This window comes from Protopterus annectens, chromosome 7.part0 (genome assembly GCF_019279795.1).
Source record: "Protopterus annectens isolate FY-2018-M chromosome 7.part0, PAN1.0, whole genome shotgun sequence".
NCBI lineage: Eukaryota > Metazoa > Chordata > Ceratodontiformes > Protopteridae > Protopterus > Protopterus annectens.
In genome coordinates this window covers 1074020422-1074046879 of record NC_056739.1, presented here as the reverse complement: position 1 = coordinate 1074046879, position 26458 = coordinate 1074020422, and the positions used below count along the sequence as shown (strand labels likewise).

Genomic DNA, 26458 nt, shown 5'->3' with positions numbered 1-26458 from the left:
GAATTTCTATTAACATGCATCATGTAAACTATAAGAAACCTGAATATCTCATTATTTATTTAGTAACTATTCCTCAGTGAATTGCCAGAAAGAGACAGACTGATGTTTGTTGAGGAGAGTAGAGGAACATACCCCCTCTATATGCAAACACTAAAAATAGGAACAAAGACCCTTCAAGGAAGGCACATCCAGCAAAAAAAAAATCTCTACATTTAATTAGCATTACATTTGAATATCGAATATAAAACACTTCCTGATTCAGTAGGAATTGTTTGTTTGTGTCTTTTCGGCTTTTCCCGGTTAGGGGTTGCCACAGCGGAACTCCGGTCCGCTAATGATTTTTGTATTTGATTTTTACGTGCCGAGTTACCAGCCCTGACGCACAACCTTCAACGAAGGTACGCCCATTCACGCATGTCTCCACGCAGAAGACGCTCTAGCTGAGAGTTGAACCGGACAGCGTCTTACTGCGAGGCGACAATGCTATCGCAGCACCACCACCACGGTACTTCCTGCTTTCAGTAGGAATGTGGGATACTATTCAGAAATGCATTTAAAAACGTAAAAAGATGGAAAAATATAAGCACATTATCAGAGACTGTAAATTCCATAAACTTTAATGAACTTTATTGCAAAATTCTACCACACAAGGTCATGAAACAAAAAAAAATGGAGTGGAAAGAATTGTCCTCAAGATGAGAAGCAGCAAAAGTAATCCAGTAGTACAAAACAAAGGACTAAAAGCATGGCTGCAATGATAAAAACTACAAAATCTTTCATGTAAGATAGATAAGTGCTTTTACACCGTTCATGGCCCTTCCTCAGATCATTTATTTTTTAGCTGCTGAAAAAGGAAGATGTAAGACGTCTTCTTTCTTTAAATTATTACTGCTACTAGTATTTTGATCATGTGGTTGTCTGTGTAGTTGATGTAAAAACCATGTCTAATTCGGGAGGGGCTTAGAACATTTTTCTGTGATGGGATAAATTGGGCCTAGAAATAGGAACACTCTTCCAAAATAGAACTAGTTGAGAATTCTATAGAGGACTGAACCGAGAGGACCTATCACACCCACAAGCTGGGGTTACAAGTAACCAATATAGAAAATATCAGAATTAATAGTAAGCATGTTAAACAATAAGCCAATTCAAAAAAGAGTACAGTAACAATAACAGTCAAATTAGAACACCGTTCCATACAACAAAAACAGAAACAAAATTATTGACTATGTTGGTGTATATATGTGGTTGCTTCTCAGTCTTGGTATAGATACAAATGTAAGGATTTTACATGGTGTGTATTATTAACATATTGTGACAGCACGACAGTTGGCTTGTAGTTAATTGTAAAACAAGAGAGGATTGGAGAGGTCATTGAACTTTAGTAGAAACAGGAGTAAACTGCTCTGATGAGTAAGTGAATGTATAGTTTGTTTAAATTCAGTGAATGGGGAGCTTTTATGAAGGACAAAGCAAAAACCTGAGAAAAACTATTGGGACGACTTTCACATTTTTAATTGTGTGTTTCATTTTTTTTGCTTAGCCCCACAGACCAGGCAAAGCATATAACAGGATCTAATTGACAGCTTTTGATGCATGTTTCATTCATTTATGAAGAAAAGTTTGGGATGAGAACTGCATGTGTTTTTTTTTCTGTTATACTGTACTGTCTTAGGATGTGGTTCTTGTTTGCTATGCTGCTATGAGACTTCCCTGCTGCCCAACAGGCAAAACTTTCACAATGGCTTGTAGACCTAGCTCTCAACTGTACAGATTTTTGCCTCATATTTTTGGTCTGTCCGTCATAAAATGTATGGTTTTCTGTCAAATCACAGAGGATTAAAGTAACTAAATAATGACATAAATTTGAGTTTCAGACTTCATATCCTTCAGAAAATACATGCGAATACAAATCCTGTTATTCTAGCAACTGTCTATGTTTACAAGAGTATTGTTTTAAAAAAATGTCCCCATTTTTGGGCCTTTTTCACATCCACTTTTTTTTAGGCTTTATTCAGATTTCTTGTGATAAAAGGTTGAGAGGTATGCTTGTAGTACAGGTCATTGTTTATAGATTAGGAAAATGATCTATAATACTTCTGTAGTGCAAAGAGCACCGTGAATCCATTCAAAAAGGGGTAAATAATTTCCTGGTTATATGCTACCACCTGTCCTTAGCAACACCTAGAGGATTGTTAAGCACCCACTATACACTGTTAAGGTCGGGTTTGCACTAAAAGAAAACTGTGGTGACCCGTAAACAGCAGCAGCAGGACAAGAAACAGTTTCAACTCCAATTTCTGCCTGCCATTTCATAGGTTCAAAGTTAGGTACTAGGCTATCAACCCTAGGGCCTATACAAGCCCAGACAAAAAGGTACCCTGGTTTTTGCCACCCAAGAAAATTAGTTTCCTGTGCCACTGTCGAGCAGAGCCACAGAAGTGATCCCCGGGGAGAATTTCCTATTTCCCATCCAATCATCAAGATTTTTCTTGAAGAGTACTAATGAGAAGCTTTGTTTGATATAGATAGGTAGTTTGTTCCAGAGTATGGGAAGTCTCTGGGACCGGAATCTATCCCTCCAGCATGTTCTGTTTGTTATGGTGACAAGGTTTAGGTCCCTAGATCGTGTGGCTCAGAGGGATTGGGACTTCTTTAAGTGGAGCATGTCCAACAGCTCTGGGTTTGACATAGCTTTGTATGTTAGGCAGAGATCACCTCTGAGTAGGCGATATGCAACGGAGTAAAGCTGGAGTTTTTTGAGACGGTCTGCTTAGGGCATCTGTTTTATTTTATTTTATTTTTATTTTATTTTTATTTTACATTTGTTGACTGGGCTAGTCTAACTGGATACATGTCCATTTTCAGTAGAGGCCTGGGGAGATAAGCTCCTAGATAGGACAATGAAATTGACACAATAACAACTAAGGAAACAAGACAAACAAAATAAATCCTATTTACAGTACCTATTACAGTAAAATTAACAGTACAGAATACAGGCATAACATAGCATGCTAGTACAATCAAGATATTCTAGAGATAGTATAATGGTTAATTAGGAAGGACTTGCGGTTAATGAGTAGACTGGGTAGGAAGAGCAAAGTATTAAGAGACACAAACTAGTCAGGCTTAGTACAGGGGCATAACCAGTGTGTTTTGAAGAACACTTTCAATTTGTTTTTGAAGCAGGATAGTTAGTGAGGGAAGTGTGGAGAGTTCATTGGGGAGGAAATTCCAGGCTTTTCCAACAATATTAGAAAAAAGGGAGTTTCCAGCCTTGTTGTTTGGTTTAGTGGTTTGTACTAGAAGTCTCTGAGAAGATCTTAAGGATTCCAGGTTTTTGTAGGGAGTGATGAGTGTGGAAAGAATAGGAGTTTTGGAAGGTTTGTAAAGAGTGTTGTGGGCTATAGTTAGGTGATGGAATTTAATTAGATTTTTGTAGTTCAAGCCATCCTAGCTGCTTTAAATTAATGCAGTGATGGGTTCTAAATGGGTTGCCTGTAGCAAATGTGGCAATGTTATTGTAGGACATTTCCAGTTTGCTAAGATTATTTTTAGATAGGTTAGTAAAAATAGGAGAGGCATAAAGTAGAGAAGAGATTAGATGAGTTTGTGCTATTGTGGTTCTAGCTGACGGTAGGAGGAAGGATTTTATCCTATAGAGAGAGCCTAGCTTTTTGTTGACAGTTTTTATAGTATTGTTAATATGGATATCAAAGTTCAGATTGTTGTCAATGGTGACACCTAATAGTTTGGTAGTTGGTTCAGGAGATATAATAGTTTTATTGGTAGAGTTAACTGAGAAATCCAGAGGGGGGGGACTTCTTAGTAGGAGAGAAAAGGAGGAGTTTAGTCTTTTTGGGGTTTAGGAAAAGGCATCTATGTCTGAACCATTGCTCATCTGTGTTAAATACTTGTTGGGTAAGAGAGAGAAGTTTAGAAGAGGAGGGGGCTGAGCATATCAGTGTAGAGTCATCCGCATATTGTATGCATATAGCTTGGGGGATGGCAAGGTGAAGGTCATTAATGAATATGGAAAAAAGTAGTGGTCCTAGGATGGACCCTTGGGGGACACCAAGGTTGATAGGCAGGTGAGTAGAGAGAGACTTGTGCCATAGTACGGCCTGTTGTCTTTTATCAAGGTAGGACTGGAACCACTTTATAGAGGATGTATCTAGTGACAGGGATTTCAGTATTTTGATGAGAATTTGGTGATTTACCATGTCAAAAGCTTTAGACAGGTCAATAAATAGGTCAATAAATAGGGCTGAAGAGAGTTTGTTTAGATTGCAGTTGTTGTTGATACAATCTGTGAAGGAAAGAAGGGCAGTAGTAGTGCTATGTGATGGTCTGAAACCATGTTGACAGTTGGCTAGTAGGTTATTTTGTGTAAGATGGTCAAGTAATTGTCTGTGAATGCATTTTTCCATGATCTTTGCCAGAGGTGAGAGGAGGGCAATGGGGCGGTAGTTGGGCAATTGGGCGGTAGTTGGAGAGTTCAGTGGATTGTCCTCTTTTTATGGAGGGGGATAATATGGGGAATTTTCCATAAACTGGGGATATAACTTTCAGTAATAGTTCTATTGATCAGGATAGAGATGGGATAAGCAATAGCTTTGGCGGATTGTTGTAGGAATTCTGCAGGTAGTTGGTCTGCTGAGGGTGAGAATGGTTTCAGTTTCTGTAGAAGGGTTACAATATAAGTTGTTGGGACAGGTTGAAAATGAAAAGTAGGGGGTGAGGTTGATTCATTGGAAGGTAGAGTAAAGTTGTTTGGTGATATTTGACTAGCTAGTGTTTGTATAGCATCAGTAAAAAAGGTATTAAAAGCATTAGCTGTATTCATTGGTTTATTGTGTTCAGTGTTTTGAGGGTTTGGAGTAGTGGATTGCCCTGGATGGAGTAGTTGGTTAATACTAGACCAAAATTTCTGTGGCTTGTTTTGATTAGCTTGTTGAGATTGCAGGTAGTAGTTTCTTTTGTCAGATATTATAGCTTTCTTAGTTTCATTTCTTAGCTGTCTAAATGTTAGTTGGTCTATAGGGTTTCTTGTTTTCCTCCATTTTGCCCAAAGTTTGTTTCTAAGATTTATTTTATGTTTGGTTTCTTTTGAGAGCCATGGAGCATGTTTGGTTTTAGTTCTAATTAGACTGGTTGGGGCATGGTGGTTGAGGATGGCAAAGAAGCTGGAGTTAAAGTAACTAACGGCTTCATCTAAAGGAAGGTTTTGTAAGGGTGACCAGTTGCATGCTCTTAGTTCCATCTGGAAAAGTTCAGGGTTAAAGTACTTTTTAGACCTGATGTTTTTAACGGATGTTGGGGAGGAAAAGTTGATTTTATGTCTGATGATATAGGTAAGAGAGTGGTCACTTAAATCATCAGGGAGGGTTCCCGAGTCATAAATGTGAGTATGATGGTTAATGAGGATCCAGTCTAATAAGCTTGATTTCTTGTTAGATTTATTTATCCTGGTAGTGGAGGTAATGGTTTAGGAATACCCATATAGGTTAATATGGTTTGAGGGGAGGCTGCTGTAGAAGCAGGTCCGGTCAATATTTGTGTCACCTAGGATAACAGTTTCTTGAGGCAGGTTTTGGGAAAGCCAGCAAAGTATGTTTTCCATGGTGGCAATGTTGTTACCAGGAGGTAGATCTATACAGATAATATAGATGTATTTGGAATTGTTAAGAAGAAGTTTGGAGATAAGAATTTCTGCATTGGAGTCTAAAGGTGGTTTACAGTTATGAGTGGTTAATTGTAAGCTAGATTTATATAGGATAGCAACACCTGCACCTTTCTTGGATATTCGGCCTAGTCTCAGGATATTATATCCAGGTGGGATGATTTCATTGTCTTTGGTTACAGGTTTTAACCAAGTTTCTGTTAAGCAGAGAATATCAAAGGAATAGATTTCAGTTAGAGCTTGGAGTTGAGTTACTTTATTGTTTATACTATGTATATATTAAGATGAGCAATTAAAAGGGAGTTTGATGGTTTAGCGAGGGCTTGGGTAGGTGATTCTTTGAGATGGAGGAGAGAGATAGGAGTTGTTGGAGGGCCTGGGTTAGGGTGGATGTCACCATCCTTTAAAGAGAGTAGTAGGCTTAGATAGTTTGGGTTGGGGAATCTGTTGTATAGAGAGACATTTTTTGGGGTTTAGATTGTTGTATTTTCTGTGTAGTGTTCTATGATATTTAGGAAGTATGTAGTTAGATGAGGATGTTGTATTAGCATGAATAAAATGGAAAGGTGAGTTTGGAGAGTTGGTTTCTTTTTTGGGGTAATTTAGGTTGGGGTCTAGTGGGTTTTCAATAGAGGTAAATAGATGGGTGAGGATTAAAGGAGGTAGTAGTGAGAGTGTGAATAAGAGTGGGATAAAAGATGGGATGGGTTGTTTATTCATTATATGAATAGATATAGGTTCTTTGTAGGTGGTAGATAGAAATGTATTGGGTGGAGATGAAAGAGCGAGTAGGGTGTGGTGTGATAAGAGGAGGATAGTTAGAGGTTAATAGTAGTGGAGTTGGGTAATTGGAGAGTCTTTAGAAAGAAAAAGGGAGTGGGAAGAATGTATCTGAGGAGGAATGGTAAGAACCTTGTGGTACTCCACTTGTCACTGGTCTGAAATTGGATTTGGAGTCTGCTACTTTCACAGTCAGTGAGCCAGTTGGCAACCCATCTTGTGACATAGGGATTTATACCTAGATTAGTGATCTTGTCTATAATTCCAGAGTGGGGGATGTTTGAGGCCGGTAATCCTCTTTGTGAGGTATTTCTGCGGCCTTTCCAGTTGTTGTAGATGTCTTGTGAGGTACATACCAAAAGGGGCTTTGTACTCTATAATGGGTCTAATGAGTGATGAGTAGGGGAACAATGGCCTCTCTTTTTCTGGATGAGAAACCTTTTGTGAAGAGGTGTGCCACGTAGAAGGATTTCCTGACTACTGTGGCAATGTAATTATCAAAGGAGAGACTACTGTCCACCTGTGTCCCAAGGTATCTTATCACACTTTCGGTGTTAAGTATACTACCACCTATGTTGTAGTTCATGGGTACAGAGTTTTTACCAAAGGGGATGACAATGCACTTTTTGGCATTGAGCTTGAGGCCATGGCTTTGACACCAGACATCTGTCTCAGTGAGTCCCTTTGTAGGATGTCCACATCGTTAGGAGTTTCGATTATGGCTCCTAGTTTGCAGTCATCTGTGAACTTCATTAGCCAAAGACCTTCTGTTAGCCTGTACTTCAGAGAAGTAGATACCTAACAGGAGAGGACCCAGGACTGAACCCTGTGGTACTCCACTTGTCACTGGTCTGAAGTTGGATTTGGAGTCTGCTACTTCCACAATCAGTGAGCCAATTGGCAACCCATCTTGTGACATAGGGATTTATACCTAGTTTAGTGAGCTTATCTATAATTACAGATTGGGGGGATGGTGTTGAAAGCCTTGGCAAGATCTAGATAGGCTGTGTGAACCACCTTACCCTCGTCTATGGCTTTGGTGACTGCTTCAAAGAAGTCTTATCAGGTTTAGGAGACATGATCTACCTTTTACAAACCTGAACTGGGTGGGGTCCAGAGTTTGGAGAATACCAATGTCTTTGTTTTTAAGTTCCATGATGATACATTCCATGGCCTTGCAGACCAGGCTCATCAGGCTAATGGGGTGGTAGTTCCTGGAGTCTGTGGTGGCTCCCCTCTTGTGGAGTGGGATAACCGTCACTGTGCGCCATTCAGTGGGCACAAAGCCTGAGGTGAGGCTATGATTGAACATGGTACTTAGGTGGGGTGCCAATTATTTCTGTAGTTTGTGTAGAACGCAGCCTGGGATGTTGTCTGGTCCCATGGATGCTGTGTTCTTGGCTTTGGAGAGTGTGGTTTTTACCTGTGCAGCCATGATTACAGGAACTTTACATTCTTCCGATATAGACATGGGCTCTTTAGGGGGTGAGGGGGGGGGGGGTAAAGTTAGCACTGAACCTATCTGCCAGGATGTTGGCAATATCAGTTGGGTCTGTATATTTAGTGCCATTATGCTGTAACTCAGAGCAGATCTGAGTGTTGCCATTGAGATTCTTAAATAAACAGCCTCTGCAAGGCTCAAACCCAGGACCATGCACACCATACACAAAGTAATGTAGCACTAAGCCATGCCAGATATTCATTTATTAAATTGCTTCCCTTCCTTAAGGAATACATACTAGTCAACAATTTCCCCCACAGCTTTACCAGCTTCCAAAGCCAGAGCAGCACATCGTTTTTTCGTAAACTTACTTTTGATTTGAGAAAATAAATCTCCATGCACAACAAAGAGCTTTGTGTGGGTTGGTAGATCATAATCCTTTATTATATGTTTGGACATGGATGTCAAGATTCACCTCTCGTGCGGATTTTTTTGCATCCATTTGTCAAACTAAATAAAGCAAACCTCAAAAACAAGGAGGAAATAGTGCCTTGAAAGTCACAATAACCAAAAAATACCAAAGCACACAGGAATCCAGTAACCACAGCTCCATGAAGTGAATAAGTCAGCAAAATTTAATCTTGTTTTATTTAACGCTTCAAACAAAACATCCGCATTTTTGTCCACCTACATACAGGACTTCATCAGAAATACAATAAAAACCAAATTCCATCCCTTTATACTACTTCCTATAACATTTAATCACTTAAAAACCCTTTAATATAAATTAACTAATTAGTAACTAAGCAACCATAATTATCTAAAATTCAAGTTACAAGCAAACAATAGTAATGAATGTTAGTATAAAAATTTGATATAAATTCACAATACTACATACAAAATGTCAAAAAGGAATGCATTTTTCAACCCATTAAAAACACTGAAAACAATGATCATGTCTCATTGGCCCCAGTTCTTAAACTCAGGTCTGCTAAACTTTAGCTGGGTCCTTTTAAAAAAAATGTTGTTCTTCTGCTAATAAGATAAGATTTGGTTGAAATTTGTTTAGTTGTATTGTGCTTACAAAACCAGGAGATGGCAGTATTGTTTAGATGTTCTTCATTCCACATTGCTGCAGTCCTAACCATTGGGTAGTCCGCTGTCCAGTCGGCCCGAATACCAAAGTATATGGCTGACGTCGGTCAAGGCGCATTAGACTGATGTCAGGACGTCAGGGTACTAATGCGCATGACCGACGTCATATCCTCAGTCTTTTTTGCCGCATGGTCCGATGCAGAAGCAGTTTTGCGAGTGCAGGTTGGCGTTCTGGAAATTTTCCGAAGTCGGAGTTTCAGACCGAATCAAAGTTGGCTAAGTACCCGTTAGAACATTTTGGTTTTTCTTGCCTCAGTATTTAACCGGATGTCAGAAAAAGTGAATAACTGTATTTCTTGTGGGAAGCAGATACCTCATAGGGATTACCATACTTTGTGTATACCTTGTTTAGGGCCTGAGCACGACGTTGTTGGTTGCCGCTCTTGTGCTAGATTTAACAAACGCACAATTAAGAGAAGGTTAGACTGTGCCAGGTTAGTGTTTGGGAAGCGTTGTAATTATAAAATGCCGTCGGATGCACCGGCGCCCGCTTAAATCAAAAAGCGCAAAGACAAAACAGCAAAGCCTAGGGTTGATGAACCGCAGCCCGGACGCCGGTTCTTTAGAAGGCTCAGTGGAGCCAGAGGTTTTGCCAGGAGTTTCTTTGAGTCTCAGGCAGAGACTTTACTGTTACAGGATGTGCCCTCTCAGGAGGTAGGCCAGGCTGAGGGGCTTCTCAGGTAACTGTTCTTCCCTCTCTTCCCAAGGTAGTTAGAGCCTCTCCTTCTGTTTCCAAAACTTCTTTGAGGGTAGGCCAAGTTTAGCTTCAGTGGGGCTTCTCCTAGCACTTCAGGTTCTGTGCCTAAGAAACATATGCTTAAAATGGCAGAAGATTTAATTACTATGATTAGAGGCTCTATGCCCCCTCCTGATAAGAGGCCTAGGGTGGAACCTGACTTTGAGAGTTTTGAACAGTGTTCAGAGGCTTCTGAGTCTTCTGCGGAAGACTTGCAGGAGTATCCTCCTTATTCTGATTCTGATGTGGATGACTCCACTCCTACAGCTTCTCCTCCTGAGGATTTCTCATTTTCAGAGACTCTGCATTCCATGAGGGAGCACTTTAAATGGGAAGGCCAAGATTACTCTGATTCAGGAAAAGGCTTAGGAATTCTTATTTTACCCCAGCATAGGCCCTTAGCTATACCTCCTGTGTTGAATGTGGTGGAAGATGTTTTTGCAGAGGCTTCCCTGAACCCTGATTCTTTGCCTCCTGCCCCTGTTAAACCTGATAGGTACTACAGGGTGCCTGAAGCTCATAAGTATCTGTTTAAGAGTCCTAGGGCAGACCCGGAAACTATTTCTCAGGGGCCTAAAGGTGTTAAGGCCTCTGTTGTTAAAAATCCTGTTCCCACTGATAAAGAGGCAAGGGCTTTGGATAGGTGGGGAAAGAAAGTGTATACTTCTTCCACTTTAGCCATGAGAGCGTTGAATTGTCAGTTTCACATGCTAAAATATCAAAATTATCTCCTTTCACAATTGAAATCTAAGGTGGATGCTTTGGCGGAAGGTATAGAGTGTAAAGAGTTGCTGGATTTAGTTCATGTGTCTGAACAAGTGGGTAAGCATTCTTTGCAATGTGGTTTTGATGCTGTGCAGGCCTCCTCGAGGGTGGCTGCCACTAGTTCTGTTCTTCGCAGGCATGCCTGGTTGAGGGATCAGAATTTAGCAGAGCATGTTAAGACTAGGATTTTGGATGCTCCTTTACAGTCTGATGTGTTATTTGGTTAGCCTGTGGAAGCAGTTTTAAAGAAAATGGACGACAAAGCTAAGTCTATGCAAACTGTTAAAGATTTTTGCAGGTGCAGCCACCGGGTTTAGTAGAAATTGGCCTACTAAGGGATGGACATATCCTGCTTATGATTCCCAGTCTAGGGGTAGGTCTAGACGTGGTAGGGGGCAGAGCTCAAGGTTCTTTTAGGCCTAGGAACAGGGGTTCACCTGCTCAGACTTCTGATGAGGGCAGGGGTCAGTCCTTTCGTAAACAGACCCAATGACCTGCCTTTTCAGCTGCCAGTAGATTCTCGTCTGGCAGCTCCTTTGGGAGGAAGACTGTCTCTTTTCAAAGAAAATTGGGATTTAATCACTCAAGACAGATGGGTGTTGGATATCATTCACCACAGTTACAGGTTTTATTTCCATACATTGCCCCTTTCAAAGGCATGCCAGGCGTTCCCCTCCACAAAGGAAAGAGGCTCACAAGCAAATTTCTCTGTTACTCCAAATAGGGGCCATTCAGCCAGTCCCTGTACCAGAAAGGGGCCTAGGATTTTACTCTCGCCTGTTCCTAGTACCAAAGAAGGGGAACACGTGGAGACCAATTTTGGATTTATCTATCCTCAACACTTATCTGGACATTCCCAAGTTCAAGATGTTGACGTTACAACAGCTTTTACCTCTGCTGGGCAAAGATCATTGGATGGTAACTTTAGATCTCAAGGAAGCTTACCTTCATGTGCCTATAAGACTAAGTTGCAGGAAGTATCTGCGTTTTGAGCTGGAAATTCTCATTATCAGTTCTCTGTTGCCCTTTGGCTTATCTACTGCGCCCAGAGTATTCACAAAGGTTCTGGCTCAGTGATAGCTTACTTCAGGCTAAAAGGAATTCAAATCTATCCTTACTTGGGCGACTGCCTGATTCTGGCTCAAGAAAAGGAAGACCTTCTACAGCATCTGGAATATGTCATAGCAGTGCTAAGATGCCTAGGGTATTCTGTGAGCGAAATAAAGTCCAGTCTAGTACCCTCTCAAGACATGTGCTTTCTGGGTGTGAGACTGAATACAGCAGCCCAGATGGCCTTTTAACCCCGGACAAGCAACAGAATCTTTCCAGTTACTTCCATCAACTATCTCTTCAGTCCGGGCTGACTGCAAGGACAGTCCTTCAGCCTTAGGGTTCATGGCATCTTGTATTCTGGTGCTTCCCAATGCCAAACTGCATATGAGGAAGCTGCAATGGTATCTCAAAATGTGTGGACACAGCACTGCCAGGATTTGGACACTGTCATTCAAATAATACCTTGCATTCAAAAGAATTTTTGTGGTGGGCTCAGGAATGTCACCTAAACAAGGGACTCTCTGTGACCCAGCCAGAGGCGAATCAGATTTAACGACAGATGCCTCGGACATTGCTTGGGAGCTCATCTAAATGGAAAGTGGATACAAGACAAGTGGCCTGCCAGACTACAGCATCTACATATCAACATGAAAGAGATGTTAGCAGTCCAGTTTGCATTAATGGCTTTCAAGGAGTTACTTCTTCCTGGGCAGGTGTTGATTCTAACAGACAACACAACTGTCATGTGGTACATCAACAAACAAGGGGGAACACATTCTTATCCTCTATGCAGGCAAGCAATGATTTTATGGGAGACTGCGCTCAGCTTGCAACTAACTCTTCTGGCAAGGTTTCTGCCGGTAGCATAGAACTCCTTAGCAGATGTGTTAAGCAGGCAAATCATGGATCCCCACAGTGGAAACTGGATCTTCATGTATTTCAGAAATTGACAGTGTCATGGGGAACTCCAGACATAGATCTGTTCGCTTCTCCACTGAACCACCAGCTGCCAAAGTTTTGCACAAAGGGGTTTCATCATACAGCTTGGAAAGTGGATGCTCTTTCTTTCAGTTGGAAAAATCTTCATGTGTATGCCTTTCCACCTCTGCCTCTTCTCCCAAGGGTGCTCTAAAGGTCAGACAAGACAAGCCAAGGATGATTTTAATAGCTCCAGATTGGCCTCGGCAACACTGGTACCCACTACTAAGGAGTCTGGTAAGGAAGCCTCCATGGCCTTTACCTTTGATTCCACACCTGTTATCTCAGAAGGACGGTCACCTGCTCAATGTCAAGCTTCACTCTCTTCATCTAACAGCATGGCATATTCTGTTTTGAAACACAGCAGGTCTCAACTTCCTCAACAAGTTTTAAATGTGATTATGGAAGCCAGAAGACCTAGTACAAGGAAAGTGTACGCATGAAAAATGGAAGAGATTTTTATTTTGGAGTGCAGCAAAGAATTTGGAGATTTCTGAGCCTAATTTGAGTGTGGCTCTTCAATATCTTACTGAGTTATTGGACAAAGGTTTGTCCTTCTCTTCCATTAAGATTCATGCTGCAGCAATTTCAGCTCACTATGATTGTGACCCACCATTGTTTTCGCATCCTTGTTCAAGCAGTTTCTTAGAGGGGCAAAGAATATAAGACCCCACGTAGAGCTCCTATTCCTGCTTGGGATCTCAATTTTGTGTTGGAAATTTCTGGTCCCATGGATGCTGTGTTCTTGGCTTTGGAGAGTGTGGTTTTTACCTGTGCAGCCATGATTACAGGAACTTTACATTCTTCCGATATAGACATGGGCTCTTTAGGGGGTGAGGGGGGGGGGGTAAAGTTAGCACTGAACCTATCTGCCAGGATGTTGGCAATATCAGTTGGGTCTGTATATTTAGTGCCATTATGCTGTAACTCAGAGCAGATCTGAGTGTTGCCATTGAGATTCTTAAATAAACAGCCTCTGCAAGGCTCAAACCCAGGACCATGCACACCATACACAAAGTAATGTAGCACTAAGCCATGCCAGATATTCATTTATTAAATTGCTTCCCTTCCTTAAGGAATACATACTAGTCAACAATTTCCCCCACAGCTTTACCAGCTTCCAAAGCCAGAGCAGCACATCGTTTTTTCGTAAACTTACTTTTGATTTGAGAAAATAAATCTCCATGCACAACAAAGAGCTTTGTGTGGGTTGGTAGATCATAATCCTTTATTATATGTTTGGACATGGATGTCAAGATTCACCTCTCGTGCGGATTTTTTTGCATCCATTTGTCAAACTAAATAAAGCAAACCTCAAAAACAAGGAGGAAATAGTGCCTTGAAAGTCACAATAACCAAAAAATACCAAAGCACACAGGAATCCAGTAACCACAGCTCCATGAAGTGAATAAGTCAGCAAAATTTAATCTTGTTTTATTTAACGCCCAAACAAAACATCCAGATTTTTGTCCACCTACATACAGGACTTCATCAGAAATACAATAAAAACCAAATTCCATCCCTTTATACTACTTCCTATAACATTTAATCACTTAAAAACCCTTTAATATAAATTAACTAATTAGTAACTAAGCAACCATAATTATCTAAAATTCAAGTTACAAGCAAACAATAGTAATGAATGTTAGTATAAAAATTTGATATAAATTCACAATACTACATACAAAATGTCAAAAAGGAATGCATTTTTCAACCCATTAAAAACACTGAAAACAATGATCATGTCTCATTGGCCCCAGTTCTTAAACTCAGGTCTGCTAAACTTTAGCTGGGTCCTTTTAAAAAAAATGTTGTTCTTCTGCTAATAAGATAAGATTTGGTTGAAATTTGTTTAGTTGTATTGTGCTTACAAAACCAGGAGATGGCAGTATTGTTTAGTTTTGTATACCATATCCATTATATTTATAGCATTTTACATGTTTTATTTTTAACTTATTGTAAGTATATAGTTAGAATGTTAACATTGTTTTGCACACTAATGTGTTTTTAAATGGGGTGAGAAATACATTCCTTTTTGACATTTTTTATGTAGTATTGTGAATTTTTATACTAACATTCATTACTATAGTTTGCTTGTAACTTGAATTTTAGATAATTATGGTTGCTTAGTTACTAATTAGTTAATTTATATTAAAGGGTTTTCAAGTGATTAAATGTTATAGGAAGTAGTATAAAGGGATGGAATTTGGTTTTTATTGTATTTCCGATGAAGTCCTGTATGTAGGTGGACGAAAACGCTGTTGTTTTGTTTGAAGCATTAAAACAAGATTACATTTTGATGCCTTATTCACTTCGTGAAACTAAATAAAGCAGTTACAATTGCCAATGCACTCGTAATCCTCTATTTTATTCATATAATGACCCTTTTAATGAGTGATCCTGCAATATATGCGTTTATTAATATTTTTACTTGGATGGGCCTGCTAAACCCCAGAAAAGTCTTGTTTTTCAGGCGACACGTAAAAGTTTATAAAAATATAACCAAAAAGTTTCATGCAGACATTTGGGTTTTACACTGAGAGCTTGATTCTACACTAATAAAAGGTTTGTTTCAAGTTTTGTGTGAATAAGGGTGTAGGCAGGCATATTCCCTTAGCAAAGTGCATCTTTTCTGCTAAGCAGGTCTAACAAACATTGTTTCATAGCGCAAAGAACATCGAACGTAATACCTGCAGCATAAATCTGTATACATTGTGGATATACAGTGCAATGAAAAAGTATTTGCCCCCTTCCCGATTTTCTTATTTTTTTGCATGTTTGTCACACTTAAATGTTTCACATCATCAAACAAATGTAAATATTAGACAAAGATCACCCAAGTGAATACAAAATGTAGTTTTTAAATGATGATTTTATTTATTAAGGAAAAAAACTATCCAAACCTACATGGCCCTATGTGAAAAAGTAATTGCCCCCTAAACCTAATAATTGGTTATGCCACCCTTAGCAGCAGCAACTGCAATCAAGTGTTTGCAATAACTGGCAATGAGTCTTTTTACATCGCTGTTGAGGAATTTTGGCCCACTCTTCTTTGCAGAATTTTTTAATTCAGCCATATTGAAGGGTTTCCGAGTATGAACCACCTTTTTAAGGTCATGCCACAGCATCTCAATTGGATTCAAGACCAGACTTTGACTAGGCCACTCCAAAACCTTCATTATGTTTTTTTTAAGCCATTCAGAGGTGGACTTGCTGGTGTGTTTTGGATCATTGCCCTGCAGTAGAACCCAAGTGCACATCAGCTTGAGGTCACGAACTGATGACCGTTCATTCTCCTTCAGGAATTTTTGGTAGAGAGTAGAATTCATGTTTCCATCAATCACAGCAAGTCGTCCAGGTCCAGAAGCAGCAAAGTAGATCCAGACCATCACAATACCACCACCATGTTTGACTGTTGGCATGATGATCTTTTCCAAATGCTTTGTTACTTTTATGCCAGATGTAACGGGATGCACACCTCCCAAAAAGTTCAACTTTTGTTTCATCAGTCCACAGAACATTTTCCCAAAAATCTTGGGGATCATCAAGATGTTTTTTGGCAAAAGTGAGACGAGCCTTCGTATTAATTTTGGTTAGCAGTGGTTTTCGTCTTGGAACTCTGCCATGCATGTCATTTTTGCCTAGTCTCCTTCTTATGGTTGCGTTATGGACACTGACCTTAACTGAGGCAAGTGAGGCCTGCAGTTCTTTAGATGTTGTTCTGGGTTCTTTTGTGACCTCTTGGATGAGTCAGTGCTCTCTTGGGGTAATTTTTGTAGGCTGGCCACTCCTGGAAAGGTTCACCACTGTTCCATGTTTTAGCCATTTGTGGATAATGGCTCTCTCTGTGGTTTGCTGGAGTTCCAAAGCTTAGAAATAGCTTTGTAACCTTTTCCAGACTGATAGAGGTCAATTACTTTGCTTCTCATCTGTTCCAGAATTTCTTTAGATCATGGCATGATGTCTTCCTTTTTGGGATATTTTGGCCTACTTCACTTTGTCTGACCGGTTCTGTTTAAGTGATCTCTTGATTCAGCAGGTCTGGCAGTAATCAGGTCTGGGAGTGGCTTGTAAAAATTAACTTGGCTTTCCCAAAAATGTGATTAACCACAGTTAACTTCATAATTTAACAAGGGGAGCAATTACTTTTTCACATAGGGCCATGTAGGTTTGGATATTTTTTTTTTCCTTAAGTAAAATCATCACTTAAAAACTGCATTTTGTGTTTACTTGAGTTATCTTTGTCTAATATTTGTCTAATATTTAAATTTGTTTATTGATCTGAAACATTTAAGTGTGACAAACATGCAAATAAGAAATCAGAAGGGGGGAAATACTTTTTCATTGCACTGTAAGTGGGAATATTCATGTAAAGTTGGCTTGTTTATGCTTGTAGAGGACAGCAGCAGAAAATGTACCTTTTTAAAAGTCTATATGACCAGCTTTTTGAGAGGTGTGAATATTTATTAGGTAAATGTATGTATGTGTGTGGAGGGGTTCACTATGAGATCAGACTATTGAAGAGAAATGTGACTTTATTCCTGTGCATATAATGTACATAATACATTTCACCAATAGCTAGAAGATTCTGGAAATGGATATAAAAATATAAATAAAAACTAGCAAAATGCTGACCTGTTATACTGGGTGTTTCATTCATACCTCTCAACTGTCTGCAAATTTGCAGAATGTCCAGATTTTTACTTTATATTTTTGGTCTGTTGCTCATAAAATTTGCGGTTTTCTGGAAAATCATTGAGGATTCAAGTCACTGAATAATGACAGAAATTTGAGTTTCAGACTTTATATCCATCAGGAAATGCATGCTGACAGAATAGTCCAGAATTTCCAGACACAAGATATATAAAAAGATTGAGACAAATTAGAGGAAAGAAAAATACTTCCACAAGAAAAACTGTCAGAAGCCTCAAATAAAAATGTGTGCACATTAATACAACAGATTTGTGAAAAACATTATATAGACCAAGAAACTTTGATCTGTTTGGAAAAAGGAGGACATGCGAAAATATAAACAAAACCTAGAGGTTTTTGAAACATATAAAAAAGAAATATGGACATGGGAAAGAACAACAGATTTGATATGGTGCAATATTTATGAAAAGTTGAAAGCCAAATTAGTCAAAACAAAAAAGGCAGCCCAAAGATATTCAAAGAGAAATAATGATGCAGGCATCCAGATATGGAAAATTTCACAATAAAAAAATATCACAGAGAGGAAATGTACAAAAGAAGATAAGTAAAGTACAAGTTAAAGTAGAAGCTGAAGTTATGGAGTGCTTGAAAAAGTGAAAGATGTGGTGCAGAAGGTCTAACACAGGTTACATCACAGCATGATAGAACGAGTCCCCAAAGTAAGAAGACACAGGAAGATCAGGAGACATCTGCAGAAGAAATATGGACATGGAAAGAAAAAGATTTAATGTGCTGTAATATTTATGCCAAGGAGAAAGCAAGATTAATCAATACAAAAAAGTAGCACCAAAGATATTTGAAGAGATATACAGGCAAAGGAATCTGGACGTGGAAAGCTTTACAGTAAAAATAAGACAAAGAGGAAAAGTAGAAAAGATTAGTAATGGTAAAGTTAGAAACATGAGGTTATGGAGTACCTGCAAAGTGAAGGATTCAGTGTGGAAAATCTACCTCAGAAAGCACCACAGCAGGATAGAGCAACAGACATGGAGAAGTTAAAAACATGAGGTTATGGAGTACCTGCAAAGTGAAGGATTCAGTGTGGAAAATCTACCTCAGAAAGCACCACAGCAGGATAGAGCAATAGACATCCAAATTAAGGAGAAACCAGTGGAATGGGAAGCAACTGAGTAGTTGCCATATGAAGATGTTTTGGAGCCTTCCACAGGAAACCAGTATAAACGTTCACTTGAAGCTGGACAGTAAGGGAAGGAACAGGAAACTGTGGCAATTCTGGTACAGTCATTGTTGAGGTGTGATAGGCCAATGAGTTCCCATATGAACGATGACAGGATGAAATTGAAGAGAATGTGCCACAGGAAGATGGTGTAGAACTCTATAGAGTGCACGTAGGAAATGGAGAACAAAATGTGCCCTTAGTTTAGAAGAAAATGAGCTAAGAGAAGAGTTGCTTGATTTAATAGAGATAGACATATTAAGATCAATTAAAAAACTACACTGCAGAAGGTCAATAAAACCCAAAAAGTCAGAAGATTGATAAAACAAATGAATACAGTAATTAGGGCTGTCCATAGTGACCCATGTGATATAACAGAAGTAAACAGGATATATTACTGTGTAGCAAAATTAATAATGGATATAATTTTACCACAAGAACACAGGGTAGTAAGGGAAAGGAAGGGGGGAAATCGAATACCATAATGGAAGTACTGAATAGAGAAAAACTATAAAGCAATTAAGACAAGAAGTGTCACTGTTAAAGAGCAGATCAACAAAAATAAGATAGATGTGATAAAAGCAATGCTCAGTATTAGATCAGGATATATCTTGCATTATTACAAATAATAAACTAACTATCTCAGCACAGGCAGAAGAACTTAGAAGGTACACAGATAAATAATAAAGGAAAAGTACAAAATACGCAATTTATTAATAACCCTAAAAAGTTCTATAGAGAATTGGGAAACAAGGTAAAAGGAATTGAAAGATCACCCAACAAAAAGAAATGGATACATTTTGGAGAAGTATCTATGAAGATCCTATGGAACATAACAAAAATGCTAAATGGATAGAAGAAGTAAAAGAAAGAATAAAAAGTTTAACAGTACAGGATATGAAATGGGATGAAGTAACAGCCAGAGAGACTGAGATAAAGTTAAGAAAAGCCTCCAACTGGAAAACTCCAAGCCCAGAGTCATGGATAAGAACTATTTATATGTGCACCCTGAACAGATACCAACCTGGTTAACAACAGAAAAACAATGATCCTACTTAAGAGTGAACCTGCAAGTTATCCTAAAGATTATAGACCAATAACCTGCCTTCTGATGATGTATAAACTATATACCAGAATCGATGCCGACAGAGTATATAGTCATTTAGAAAACAATTTCAATCATGCCAGTAGAATAAAAGGATAATAAAAGAAAGTCATATGGAACAAATGATGATCTGTTGCTAAATAAAGTCGTAATGGAGAAATGTAAAAAGGGGAAGAATCTAAGTAATGGCTTGATAGTATCCCACGTTCATGGATAAGAGTGCTTAAAATGTATAAGATAATTCTGCACTGATCAGTTACATTACAGTGACCATAAAACAGTGGCAGACTACATTGCAATTAAGCAGTGATAAAGGACAAATGATTCCAGGGATAAAAATTCAGTGGGGGATATTCCAGGGCGACTCCCCTTCACTGCTGCTATTCTGTCTTTTTTGCCCTTAACTCTTTAAGCTGTCCATAATTTGGCTCCTAGAAAACAACAAAGTGTAAAGACCTCTCATCTTCTCGTTGTTGATGATTTAAAATTGTATAGCTATTCAGATGAGGAACTGAAAGCACAACTGTAAGTAGTCAAAACTTTTTCAGATGATATAAGAATGTCATTTAGTCTTGATAAATATACAAAAGCAACCTTTAAAGCAGGAAAACTGCAGCACCAGGAAAACATCAGCTGGGACAAGAATGTGATATAAAAGAACTTGAGCAAGAGGGAGTGTATAAATATTTGGAACTTGATGAAGGATCAACAATAAAACATGAACAAATGTGAATGAAACTCGGTAAGGAATACTTTAAAAGATTTAAATTAATACTGAAAACAGCACTGACCTCTAGGAATAAAATTCAACGTATAAACTAATTTGCTCTTCCTAGCCTAACTTACAGTTTTGGAGTGATTCACTGGCCCCAAAATATGTTGGATAGATTAGATAGGAAAACAAGAAAAAAGCTTCATGCTCGCCAAATGATTTACGAAAATCAGTGCATACCAAGATTATATATTCCCTGTTCTGAAGGCAGTATGCGCCTCATTGAAACTGATTACATGTATAGATCTGCAATTGTGGGATTGCACACATATCTGCTGACCTCACAAGACCAAAACGTAGTGAAAGTTTTGAAACATGAGGAGCATTAATCTAAGATGACTTCCCTGCTTAGTCTAGCAGAAGCAATGTGGCATCAAGCAGAAATGGAAAACAAGCCAGAAATAGATAAAAAATCAGTCAGCAACTGAATGTGCCAAAAACAAAAGAAAGAGTATATGGAGAAGGATCAGATGAGAAGGCAAGAAATGTGGAAAATGCATAAGTATAGTTGCAAGTATAGAAAACTTCTGGAAGAACTTCATGTTGATCAGGATCAAAGGCAAGGATAGTTAAGGACAGGCAAATTCAAACCAAAAGATGAAAGGTTAATATTGGTGGCCCATGATAGTGGGCTATGTACACATTGGTTTACAAAGTCCATTGAACATGTGAGATAAACAGACAGATGTAGGTTTTGTAAAACAGAATTGTAAACAGTCCTGCATCTTGTTGCTGGTTGTGACATTCTAATGGCAGAAGGACTGTATACTGAAAGGCACAATAATGTGGCAAGACTGTTGCACTGGGGATTGTGTAAACATTATGGTACTGAAGTGACTGGGGATTGTACAAACATTATGGTACTGAAGTGACTGGGGATTGTGCAATCATTATGGTACTGAAGTGGCTGAAAAACACTGGAAACATGAACCACAAAGCATCAAAGAAAATGATGTAGTCTACATCACATGGGATCACCCATTACCAACAGTGGAAAAGATAAATGCTAGAAAACTGGATAATAGTGATCCATGAAAAGACAAAAGTAGCATTGATCATTGAAATTGCAACACCCAGTGTCCTGCTTACAGAGACAAGGTCATAAAATTTCAAGATTTGCAGGCAGAAACAAGAGCAGTGTAGAAGAAAGATACCCAGACAGTTCCGGTAGCAGTAGGAGCAACGGGTCTTGTAAAAAAGACTCTACAATTGTATTTGGATACGTTACCAGTACATATAAATCCATACGAACTGCAGAAGGAGTCATTCCTGGGAACATTGCGGGTGCTATGAAGAGCACTTTTGGCTGACATCAGAGATTGAAACAATACTAATATCATGAACTTTATTCATACTTTGACTTAAGAATGGGGTCCATTACAGTCATGGTATTAGAAACCCAAAAGATTTGGAGAAATTAAAGACAGAATACCGTTATTCTAGCAAAGATCTAAGTTTATAAGAGCAACATTTAGCATCTGTCCCTATTTTTGCACCTTTGTTCCCCCCCCTCCCATTTTTGGCTTTGTCCAGATTTCTTAAGCTAAGAGGTTGAGAGGTATGATTTAATTAACAATCTATTAAGTCAGCTTATTAAACTACAGAAATGCTGCTGGTAGTAGAAAGGGCTTGATCCATCTGTGTGGGAGGAGGTCATATGGGGATAAGGGGCAATGTTAAAAAAAAAAAAAAAAAACCTGAAGTGACTAAGCATATTTAAAGCCCAAGACATTTATTAACTCATTCACTCCAGTGGAGCTCAGGAAGTTTGCACTGTAACTTCCAATGGGCAGAGTCTAAGCCTTTTGACAGAATCAAATTATGTCCTCACATTTCAAACAAATGTTCATATCTCTGGAACCATAGGGGTTATAAATGAAGTGTAAATGGCAAACTCTTCAGCACAAACTATTTTTATAGTGGTAGTATTTTTTTAGGTTCTAGGTCTTAAATTGAATTATATAAGTCACATTAAACACAGTAACTGTTGCATTTGTAATACTTTGTAAACAACTTACAATATCTTGGCAACCACTCAAGTTACATGCATACTGTTAGCAGCATTTTATTCATCTAGCTGAAAGTTTTCATGTAAGGCTGAGTTCTGTCTGTGTTACTTGGTTGTTTAGATATTTACCAAAAAATGTGAAAATCATATCTATATATAAATTAATATCACAAAAACAGTTAATATCTATTTGCCTACAAGAGACAGAGGTCAAATATTAATGCACTTTAGTTTGGTATTGTGTAAGCTTTAATTTGAAATGTTTTAAAACCTTGTACATAACATGGTTTTGTAATTATTGATGTAAATATGAACAAGCAATATTTGACACCTAGAAGTGTTGGAGTTAACTGCAGATGCACCTGGAGGCATTACTCAGATGTAATGAGTTAAGCAATAAAGTAATATTTTTGTTCTATTTCTTCCCAGGATGGATCTTATCAGCTCTATCTCCATTCTGCAACAAAACCTAGAACTATGGATGTTGCCAGGATCACCTTTGACCTTTACAAAACAAATCCTAGAGATTTTATTGGCTGCTTAAATGTGAAAGCTACCTTGTATGGCATGTACTCTGTATCCTATGAACTCAAGTGCAATGGAGCAAAGAGATTTGTAAAGTAAGAAAATGATTTCCTCACAGTCATGGCACATGTTAAAGTTGCATCATATTTTTTTCTGGCTTCTTTGCAGTACCATATGTTTTTACTTGGCTTTGTGAAAATAATAGTCAAAGTGCAAATGAATTGGATCCAACCTTTATAAAAAATGCTTTCTGTGTATACTGCTGGGTCAGCATTAGAGCTCTGTGAGCTACTGCTTCAATTAGGATGCAGTAAACCTCTGTTATTAATTAACTGCAGATTGAAATGTGTGAGCTGAACTGATTGGTGGTTAAAAGACGTTCAGATATAGTTTTATACTGCAGAAACAGATTAAAAAAAAAACAGGACCAGCATAACCTGCAATGAATGAAATGAGTTGAAGTAAATGTATTTAAAGCAAACTCATTGTATATTACAAAGAATAACATGCCAAAAACATATGTAAAGTACTCTAAATTATTTGTTTTAATTGTTTTTTTTTATTATTATTTTGTTTGCATACTGATTTCATTAACTTGTATGTTGTCATGTTTTGCCTTGTGCAGGGAAGCAGCACGGTGGACACTTTTTACAATGCAGGCAATGGGTCATGCACTTCTGGGAACGTCCTATTACATGCAACAACTGCTTGATGAGGAAGAGTCATCAGACACCTCAGCAAAATGTCAGAGAGACTTCTTGCCAGATTTTGCTGCCATCGGCAGTGGCAGAGCCATATAGTTGTTCTCCTGAGGTGTCTGGAGGAATGTGAAGGGCACAGAACTGGAGTAATAAAATGTTCACTAGCACCACAATGTGTATTACTACAACAATGCTGCTTTCATGGTTTGCACAAACTAAACTATTGCTGAAAGTATGCTTTTTGAACACTATTCTGTCCATTTTGTTTTTCATTTGAATGTTTGTAAATGTTACTTCTCCTTTCCATGGTATCTATGAATAAGTCAAGTTCTGCCACATTTCATGGTGAATTAAGCAGATGTAGGCCTGGTGATTGCTGTGTGCAATTGGCAGAGGGACTTGAGCAGTCTCTCTACTGTGCTGAATGTGTTCCTGTTGGTGTGAGTCAGCTGACTTCATCAGCCCTGGAATGCCACACTCCTGCTGTTCTCAAATCTCTTAAATGTCTTTGTCACAGGACCTTTGTACAACTAGTAATACCCGTCAGAAGTCATCGTCCTCGTGGAAGCAGTGATATCAGTAATGGGTCAGAATCCTTGTATAACCAGTGATATCTGTGATTTCCACAGTTTGTGACCAGTTTAAGCCATCTAGTAGCTGTTTTTGAGCTTTGGTGAATGAATCATCATCATGTGAGGACCCTGGTTTATTACCAAAGCCTGGTGGCTAAAAACAGTAATCTGACTTGAGTTTTAATGCCAATAGTAAACTTTATCTTAATGCATTGTGTCTCAGACCAATCACCTGCTTTACACTAAGCACCAGTATTGGAAATTAAAACCTGATTTCTGATTCAACGTTAACTGAAATTTGCTGTTGCACTAAGAATTGATCAGCAATTTGCCACTATATGGTTCAGTTTTTATTTCAAAAACATTCAGAAAGATCAGTGCTGTTGTGTACAAAACAGCCATGTAGACCTCACTAGCTTCATGGCAAAAGAGCACTGTGCCATTCTAACATTCAGATGTTATGTGTGGAAGTGATCCCAGGGCTCCATGAAACATTGCATCTGATGCTTTTTCCATATAGCACTGCACACACAAGGAGCTATTGAACACAACTCTGTTGGCCAAATTCTTTGAAGAAAGCCATCTACAATCGGTTGAAATACTGTGCTGAGAAATGAGTGTTTTGTGCGACATAATGGCTTTGCAGGCTTTAGTCACAGCACTGGGAAAAGCACAGTGGTATTTCCTCTCCTGTTCAGTGGGACAAGTTTTAGCAACTGAACATATTTTTAATTTTTAGCTGTAATGCTGGGAATTGAACCATGTTCTCTTGTTACACAGCTGAGGTTACCCACATGAAGCCAGGGTGCAGTTGCTTAAATAAATAATGGATTGTTGCAGTGCAGTTTTTGATGTATGTCACCTTTAGAGAACAGTTAGCTGGTGTCTTTCACCATGGGATAAAACAGCTGCACCACTGTGCTGGAAGTAATACCCTACTATGTTCATGTGTGAAATCTATAGCAATCACTGGTTCTGTGCTCAAACGCAGCTACAGAAACAGCTGTGTCATGTTGCATTGTTATAAAACAAAGACAGTAAACTGCAAAACTTGCCTTAGGAGGGCTGTAGAAGAGATGGCCCTCTGTTTTCAGTGGAACAGATCCTTTTTGTGTAACTTTCGTATTTATGTATCTTTCATATCTCTTATTTTCTATCTTTGTTCACATCATTTTAAAGGTGCAATTTTATTTATTTATTTATGATAATCTAATACAAAGTATATTTCATTTTGCTTGTGAAATCTGGAAATTTCTTCTAGACAGGCTGTAATAGCTTGCAGTAGCACCTTGATTAGTGGAGCATGGTGGGAGGGGGACATCTGAGACTATAATGACACATTTATTCCATACATCAACACTCCACAGTGAAATGATTTACATTATGTTGGTAAAGATACACTGGGTGTTTTATAGTTAAAATTATTAGCCATAGCATCTTTGTGAGGAGGTGTGCCTGCAGCCCCTAAGAGTGATGCCATACAATAATGCACATGCCTGGTGGGACTCCATGTCTGTTACTGTATGCAGTCAAGCAAAAGCATTCAGTAAAAATGTCTGATATTGCAAGCAGTTACACAGGCTGCAGCTACACAGGGGATCTGCAGCTAGTGCAAGTACTTGTAACTCAGTGGTATTTTATACTTCATATGGTACTGCAGTAAAAAGAGGGGAGCTGCAGCTAGTGCAAGTACTTGTAACTCAGTGGTATTTTATACTTCATATGGTACTGCAGTTACACAGGGGGGCTGCAGCTAGTGCAAGTACTTGTAACTCAGTGGTATTTTATACTTCATATGGTACTGCAGTTACACAGGGGGGCTGCAGCTAGTGCAAGTACTTGTAACTCAGTGGTATTTTATACTTCATATGGTACTGCAGTTACACAGGGGGGCTGCAGCTAGTGCAAGTACTTGTAACTCAGTGGTATTTTATACTTCATATGGTACTGCAGTTACACAGGGGATCTGCAGCTAGTGCAAGTACTTGTAACTCAGTGGTATTTTATACTTCATATGGTACTGCAGTTACACAGGGGGGCTGCAGCTAGTGCAAGTACTTGTAACTCAGTGGTATTTTATACTTCATATGGTACTGCAGTTACACAGGGGGGCTGCAGCTAGTGCAAGTACTTTTAACTCAGTGGTATTTTATACTTCATATGGTACTGCAGTTACACAGGGGGGCTGCAGCTAGTGCAAGTAACTCAGTGCTATTTTATACTTCATATGGTACTGCAGTTACACAGGGGGGCTGCAGCTAGTGCAAGTACTTGTAACTCAGTGGTATTTTATA

At 38.8% G+C, this 26458-nt stretch overlaps 1 protein-coding gene across 2 annotated transcripts in view; it reads left to right on the top strand.

Moving 5' to 3' along the window:
• LOC122806872 (cell death activator CIDE-3-like) overlaps window positions 1-25899 on the top strand; it is a 161871-nt gene extending 135972 nt beyond the window's left edge. For both annotated transcript variants that reach the window (XM_044077643.1, XM_044077642.1), the window contains exons 5-6: window positions 22796-22986; window positions 23517-25899. In XM_044077643.1, the coding sequence (XP_043933578.1) occupies window positions 22796-22986; window positions 23517-23691 (366 nt within the window). In that variant the 3' untranslated portion in view covers window positions 23692-25899. The remainder of the gene's footprint in view (window positions 1-22795; window positions 22987-23516) is intronic.
• The last annotated feature ends 559 nt before the right edge of the window (window positions 25900-26458 follow it).